This window comes from Littorina saxatilis, linkage group LG2 (assembly GCF_037325665.1).
Source record: "Littorina saxatilis isolate snail1 linkage group LG2, US_GU_Lsax_2.0, whole genome shotgun sequence".
NCBI classification, from domain to species: domain Eukaryota; kingdom Metazoa; phylum Mollusca; class Gastropoda; order Littorinimorpha; family Littorinidae; genus Littorina; species Littorina saxatilis.
In genome coordinates, this window is record NC_090246.1 from 7,505,081 (window position 1) to 7,513,356 (window position 8,276).

At 38.4% G+C, this 8,276-nt stretch overlaps 1 protein-coding gene across 1 annotated transcript; it reads right to left on the reverse strand.

The window, feature by feature from the left end:
- Positions 1 to 5,517: 5,517 nt before the first annotated feature.
- LOC138960488 (uncharacterized) lies at positions 5,518 to 6,285 on the reverse strand. Its single transcript, XM_070332393.1, has one exon. It carries the CDS (start codon positions 6,283 to 6,285, stop codon positions 5,518 to 5,520), a length of 768 nt encoding a protein of 255 aa, XP_070188494.1.
- Between the last annotated feature and the right edge of the window lie 1,991 nt (positions 6,286 to 8,276).

Here is an 8,276-nt window from a genome sequence, read left to right on the forward strand (position 1 = left end):
CGAACTAAGACATTACATTTCAAATAAAATATATCGTAGGCTTACATGAACTAAGACATAACAACACTACGTAGCCGAAATGCTTTGTACACATAAACTGACAACTTTCGAACAATACCCTCATTCACAGATGCCATAAGCATAGAAAACTTGGATTTCTATAAAACTTAGCAGGAATGAACTGGCATCGCAAATCACGAAGTGCGGGGCAACAAAGCACAAAATGAAACTCAACTTCCTTACGTTCCCTGCACAATGGGCATAACACCATATCCACATCGTATCTCTTATATCGATTAACGTGCACAAATAGTTCTGTTATTCCACCTCGGAATCTTGCCGAACATGAAAATTCCATTCCTGCCATCTACAATCAATCAATCTTTCTCTGAAATCTTCCAAAATACGGTTCTCATCTTGCACTCCTTGATTCATCCATACAAACCCAAAACCATTCTGACATAATTTACAACGTACAGTAGACACCCAGTTTCTTTTACCTCTTTCATCCAGTTCACGCAACATTGTATAGGCTTTATGTGGCAATCTATTTACGTCCATTCTTAACAACTTCAACCAATATTTAACACAACGTATTGCAGCATTCACATAAATGGGATACCTGTTCATCTCGCCGTACACAAAATCGTTGGGTGTGCGTGATCCAACACCAAGAAATTTCTTTAGGGAAAATAAATGAACTTTTTCAGAGTGTAATGCAGATTTCTCAAGACCCCACAGTTCAGCTCCATATATTGCAAATGGCAAAACCTGAGAATCAAATAATTTTAAATATAAGATTTGTGTGTGAAATTGTTTAATGTTCTTTTTGACAAAGGTGTTTTTCCAGAAGCTTGGAGCGAATCATTTGTATTCCCGTTATTAAAAAAAGGTGATGCTAATGATCCAAGTAATTATCGAGGAATATTACTCTGTGATGTGAGTAGTAAAGTGTATTGTACAATTATCAACTGTAAACTTCAAGAATGGAGTGAACGTCATAATCTTACCGGAGAATATCAAGTTGGGTTTAAAAAGAATTATTCAGCTGTCGATCATATGTTTACATTGTTGGCGTTTGTACAGAAGCAGTTTTCCTTTAATCGTAAACTCTATGTGGCATTTATATATTTTGAAAAAGCATTTGATTCTATCGATCGTAACCTGATGTGGCCAATTTTGTTGAAAAATGGCATAAAAGGAAAGTTGTTCCGTTGCATTAAAAGTATGTATGAAAATGTTAAATGCCTAGTGAAATGTGGTGTACATTTGACTGATTATATTAAGTGTACCTACAGTAAGAAACAAGGTGATGTTTGTAGTCCTCTTTTGTTTTCTCTCTTTATAAACGAGTTGGCTTTGGAAATTATTAAAAAAGGAAGACATGGTGCACAGTTTTTGAATGATTATATGGAGAGAGAGGGGGAGAGAGAGAGAGAGAGAGAGAGAGAGAGAGAGAGAGAGAGAGAGAGAGAGAGAGAGAGAGAGAGAGAGAATACGAATACGAATACGAATACGAAAGTTTATTCAGTTTTAGGCCAGAGCCCCTTCTGAAGGGTATGCGTCCATATACAACATAATCATAGTAAAATATTGTGTTTCATAAATGTCCCAAATTTGTATACATCAAACAGTAATACATGTGTACATAGATCATGTCACAGTGATTAATCTTTTCATTCCCTGATAAATATATTGTGCTAATTTGGATATTTGACTGACATTTCCAGTAGACATAAGCAAAGTATATCGGTACATACATGGATGATTATAATATTTTGGCTTTATCAATAATACTCTTAGGTCACGTAGTGCAGGACAGCAGAACATAAAGTGTATTTCATTTTCTTCAGCCAATTTACACAGACGACACAACAAATCTTCCTCACTCCGTACACTATACCTACACCTGTGTACAGCAAGATCCGATACACCGAACCTGAATTTAGTTAATGCACTTTTCACATAGCTGTTCATTTCCATATCTATATACGCTTCAGTACTGCTTGTGGTCTTAAACAATCTGTATGTAGAGAATCGATCACTGCTTTGCATATGGTCGTTCCAGTCTTGCCATCTGCAATCTATCAATCGCTGTCTGAAACATTTCAGAAAACCACCAATACTGTCCACCCCTTGGTTGTACCATACATCTGCAAACCCATGAGAGAACAAACACTTTCGAACATCCGTCGCCCATGTAATCTTGCCATTACAATCTAAATTATAGAGAACTTTGTATGCTTTACATGGAATCTTAGAATTTTCCATTCTTGTTAGTTTTAGCCAATATGTAATGCACTTTACATATGAGTTTAGATATATTGGGAATCTTCCCAATTCACCATACACAAGGTCGTTTGGTGTTCTCATGTCTACATGCAGGAATCGTTTCATGGCGAATAAGTGTAGTTTTTCTATTTCAGTACCTTTTTGGAAAGCCCAAATCTCAGCACCATATTGCACAATCGGTTGAACTTGAGAATCAAACAATTTTGTAAACAATTTGTAAGAACTACTCTCTAACTTGTGCAACACACGGAGTATACCAAACACTGCCCGTTTACCCCTACTCACCAAATCCTGACAGGAAACATTAAAACTAAGTCTCGTGGAAAAAAATATTCCTAAATACTTATAAGCGTTAACAACAACAACTTTATCTGCACCATAATTCCATTTTTCACAACTAGCTAAATATCCTCCTTTACGGAAAACAATAATATTAGTTTTGTTCATGTTAACTTTCAACTCCAATCGAGAAGCTGCATTGTACATATTATTCAGCTGTCTTTGCAGGCCAACAACAGTTGTGGAGAGCAATACAATGTCATCAGCAAAAAGCAATATGAAAAATTCAACAAAATCAAATGTCACACCATGTTTTCCATTTTCCATTACTTCCAAAGCTAATTCATTAATAAATAACGAAAACAACACAGGGCTACATACATCACCTTGTTTTACCCCATATGTACAATTGATTACATCAGTAAATTTAGCGCCACATCTTATTTTAGCTTTCACATCCAAATACATGCTTTTCACACAACGATGCAATTTTCCTCTAATACCGTTTTTCATAAGTACAGGCCACAGAAGTTTCCTAGAAATCGAATCGAATGCCTTCTCAAAGTCAACAAATGCGACATACAATTTTCTGTTATTAGTAAACTGTTTCTGAATGGCCGCCAGGAGTGTAAAGATATGGTCAACTGTTGAATGATCTTTTTTAAATCCAGCTTGATGTTCACCAGTAATATTATTTATGCTAATCCATTCCTGCAATCTGTTATTAATTATGGAGCTATATAATTTACTGCTGACATCGCACAGTGATATTCCCCTGTAGTTATTGGTGTCATTTATCTGACCTTTCTTAAACAGAGGCAAGATTATTGATTCCTTCCAGTTGTCCGGGTAAAAACCACTATCAAACAAGACATTAAACAACCTTACTAAAAACACCACCACAGCCTCACCCGAATGCTTGAAAAACTCACCAATCAGCCCATCTGGACCAGCAGACTTTCCGTTCTTCAGCTTTCTAATTGCAAGAGTGACTTCTTCTTTCGAAATCGGTCTATCTAATACATGTTCAACAACATCATCATCATTTCCTTCATCATTAACATCAACATTTTCATCCACAGCCCCATCAACGACGTCCACTATAGCTACATGTGTGTCCTTCTCTAATACATTCTTAAAATGTTGGAACCAATCATCTAGAGTAATGTTATGACGCGGCTGTGTTTTCCTCCGTGAAAGTTTCTTCATAGTTTCCCAAAATAGTTTCTGCGATTTTACTGAGCTGCTCAAGTCTGCGAGTAGACCAGCGTTGTAGCTTTTCTTTTTCATAACAATCAGGTATTTATATTCACGCCTAGCAATGCAATATATATTTTTATCCAAAACATCTTTTGATTTTCTACATTTATGTAACATCTTACGGACATGACTTCTTGCTGTTTGGCATTCATGGTCAAACCATTCTCTCTGTATCGACTTACCACCTATTGACATTCTTTTTTTCATGCATTCACCTTGCTGTTTTATGACATCATTAAACTTGTTCAGTGCGGCGTTAACATCATTCTCAATTAAGGCAGCAGCATTGACAAGTTCGTACTGTACATCACCTGAGTTCATTAAAGAGGAGAAGGCAGCCGCACATTCAGTCTTCCAACAATATTTGACAACAAATTCGTCAACCTCACAACCAGCTTCATTCATAATGGCATTCGGCATACATCTTTTATCATGCAAAACCAACTCCACCGGCATATGGTCTGATTCAATACGCTCTAAAACATTCAACTTGCAATTATTCGCAGCTGATTCAAATAGATTTACAGACATCAAAAAGTAGTCATTCACACTGCTTCCACTATCAGAGATAAATGTGTATCGTCCACGAAGGTCACCTTGACACATTCCATTCAGAATACACAATCCGAAACCAGTACACATACAAAGCAATTTTTTCCCGTAATTGTTCAAGATTTTATCTTCGGAAGACCTTTTTGTCTCAAACCAATCAACTTTACTAACATGTACATATAAATCCTGTTCGTCAACGTAATCAGGTGTAATATCCGAGGTCCTAGAATTCAGGTCACCACATACGATTACATCTACATCATCCAAAGACAAAAGACTATCCGCCAAGCATGATTCTAAAATATTTATTCCATTTTCAAAATCAAAAGCAGTATAATACGGTGAATGTTCAGGTGGGATGTATGCACAGAGAAGCAAAATGTCCTTAGTGAACCTAAAGTACTCTTTATGCAGAACAAACGAAAGGAAGTAGTGACTATCACTTTCCAACTGTGTAACGTGGGGGATAATATTATTCCGTATTAGACATATCACCCCACCCGAACATCTTCCCTGCCGCGTCAATTTGACTGCTGGCTTGACGAAAACCGTATGGTCATTAAAAAGACATGACTCGAAAGTTAGAACAAACGTCTCTACCAGACAGACAATGTCATAAGAAGAGAGAAAATCGACAAACTCGGGATCGTCTAATTTTGACAAGATACCGCAAACATTCCAATGAAGAAAAGATAATGAATTACCAAATTGTTCAACGTCATCAGATCGATCAGTGCCATTTAAATTTGACGTATCCACCACCTCGTCATCACCGTCACCATTCTCACCACCATTCGTACCGCTCACCACTGTCAAGTGCCTCGTTTTCACTTTCTCCAAAACACATTCGCTGTCGTCCACATTGTTATCGCTAACACAGTCCGTTTTTCCACGTGCGCTCACCGCGTTGTCCAAAACTACAGGTAACACCGGTGTCTTTCGGATGTCCGCACTATTCCCACGTGCGAAATACTGCTTTGCCCCAGTCACAACACTGTCACAACAATTGGCAGGAACTTCCCTTACACGTTGTGAAACCGGTGTCACTTTTGTATGTGTTCCCTTTGCACTATGATTCCCCGGAAAAATCAAAAACTTACTATCTGAAGTTTTCCTTGGGGGCCGGCCGAAACCTTATTTCCGTTCATGCAGGCGATCGTCTTTATCAACCACACATTTTTTCCCATTGATGACTAGGTGGTCGTATATCATTGTCGCCTTCTTGCCATCTTTCTGAGCCGCCTTCAGATGTGGAGTGAGCTTCTTCCTAATGTCTCTCACACGTTGAGAGAAATCTTCACCAATGAAGATGTCGCTACCTTTGAGCTTTCTTTTTGCTTTCAGAATCAGCTCCTTGTCTTTGTAGAAGCAACATCTAGCGATGACTGGCGAGTCTGGTTTTGCACTGACCCGGTGCACGCGGTCAAACTGGATATCTCCTCCCAACTCAAGCTTGTCGACAATGAGCTCTCTCACCGTAGCTTCACAGTCTTCCCATTTTTCGTTTTCCTCCCTCGGCAGTCCGTAAAACATCACATTGTTTCTTTTGGACCTACATTCCAGATCATCGGTCTTTGCCTCTAAACGCTCCACTTTCGTTTTCAAGACATCGTTCTCACTTTTCAGCTCATTGTTCATTCGCCACACTTCCGATACTTCTTCTCTCACTTCCCGCACCTCTTCTTGCAGATTTGCAAAGCCATTTTTCATTTCCTTTATGTCACCTTTTATGTCAGCCAGCAGATCCATAACATCTCTCAGACTAGGTTCGCCGTCAGCAGATGCCGTGGCAGAAGTAGCAGATGCACCACGTCTAGGGTTAGGTCCAGGGTTGAGCTCGATGTCTCCACATTGGTGCAGAATGTTTCCGAAGTACAGCAACACCAGTAACAAACCTACCATGACACCGGTTGGCCTGTTTCGGATTTTCAATACACGCTGATACATGGCCGCCTTCTCTTTTGCACGTCGAAACATGAAACTGGCAAATACAAACGCAAATCTGCCAACAGCACCCCTAAAGTCAAGTGCTGCAGATGGCATGGTGGCTTGGCACTCACTATGCAAAGTTCCAAGGTGCTAATTGACGTTGCACAGAGTAATTAACAAAAAACGGCGGAGCTACCTTTTCATGCGTCACGCATCGATGTGAGCTCGTTCACACACCCCAGAGAGAGAGAGAGAGAGAGAGAGAGAGAGAGAGAGAGAGAGAGAGAGAGAGAGAGAGAGAGAGAGAGAGAGAGAGAGAGAGAGAGAGAGAGAGATGATGATGATGATGATGATGATGATGATGATGATGAAGATGGAACTTTATTGTTTAAGGATAAAGGTTTAAGGGGACGCCTTTTTCTTACAACCGGTCCTTACTTCCAATACAAATGTCTAATAAATGATAAGTCAAACAACCTGACAAATAAACAAATTAAACGAACAAACTAGCAAACACACAATCGGACAAATAAGCAAACAAGCAAATAAACACAAACAACACAATGACAAAGTAAGCATACATACAAAAAAAAACATACAAATCGAGCAAGCGAAACATGCAACATGTTTATTGAGGTTACACAATATGTAAAGTGATTGACGGTAAAATCACACGATACCAACGTTGACACTAATGCCTACAATGATATTATGGTGTAAATGATGATGATGATGATGATGATGATGATGATGATGATGATGATGATGATGATGATGATGATGATGATGATGATGATGATGATGATAGGAAAGAGAAAGAGAGAGAGAGAGAGAGAGAGAGAGAGAGAGAGAGAGAGAGAGAGAGAGAGAGAGAGAGAGATTTCGCTCAACATATTAGGAATCTAAATGTACGTAAAAATAGAAAATCAATAAGGAAGCATTCACGACTAGTCTGCTTTTGGTAAAGCTTTGCATTTTTGCGTTGGTGAAAATGTAACTCGTGTTTGTGTCTACACAAAAGGAGAGAAAAGCTCCTTTCGATTGAAAACGTGGGTACAAAGAGCGAAAAAACCATTTGTTCTAAATCACTTTTCATCGTTTTAACTGTTCCTGCTATTTGCATTTTAATAATAGCAACAGCCAAGTTACGACGTCCTATTCATTATTTGTTAATGTTAGTATGATTTTTTGTTTGACAGTTTAATTCTATTTTTACAGGTTTTTTTATTCGAACTCGCTTTGAAACGTCTTTCCTAACTTGTAACAACGTATTGGAAAACTAGTAATAGTCGAAAATGATTTTTTTTTATTCAAGCTTCACATTGGATACTTAAAAAAAAGAAAAAGAAGCACTTTTGCACATAAATACGTACATTTATATAAATATCATATAGAACAGTCACAAGGTTTACAAAATGAGACTGGATGCGCACTTGCTTCACATTATAAACATAAATAGACTCACAAATATACCCAGACGATGATGGTGTTGAAGGGGGTGGGTGTTTGGGGTTGGGGGTGGTGTTGGGCGTGGAGGGTTGGTCTTTTTGAACACTGTAAACAGGTGAAAAGCGATCAATGTTTAGATTTTAAGCTATATACATAATATTTTAAGTATACAAAGGCAATATATGTACATGCTCAATATAACCACAAAATGAAAAGAAAAAGGTAAGAAATGCGGTTTTTGTTGTTGTTGTGTGTGCGTGTGTGTGTGTATGTGTGTGTGTGTGTGTGTGTGTGTGTGTGTGTGTGTGTGTGTGTATGTGTGTGTGTGTGTGTGTGTGTGTGTGTGTGTGTGTGTGTGTGTGTGTGTGTGTACATGATGTGTTTTTTTAATTTGTGGGGAGGCAACTTCTGTTTGGAAATTGATGCTAGTTTTGTCAGCTGTGTGGGCTACGTACGTTTTTTTCCCCCATCTGATACAGCCACCTTGTCGGCTACTCCAATAGCTGCGCTTATTT

Bases quoted from the DNA above. Each gene is read 5' to 3' on its own strand.
- LOC138960488 (XM_070332393.1), bottom strand. From the start codon at position 6,285: ATGGTAGGTTTGTTACTGGTGTTGCTGTACTTCGGAAACATTCTGCAC.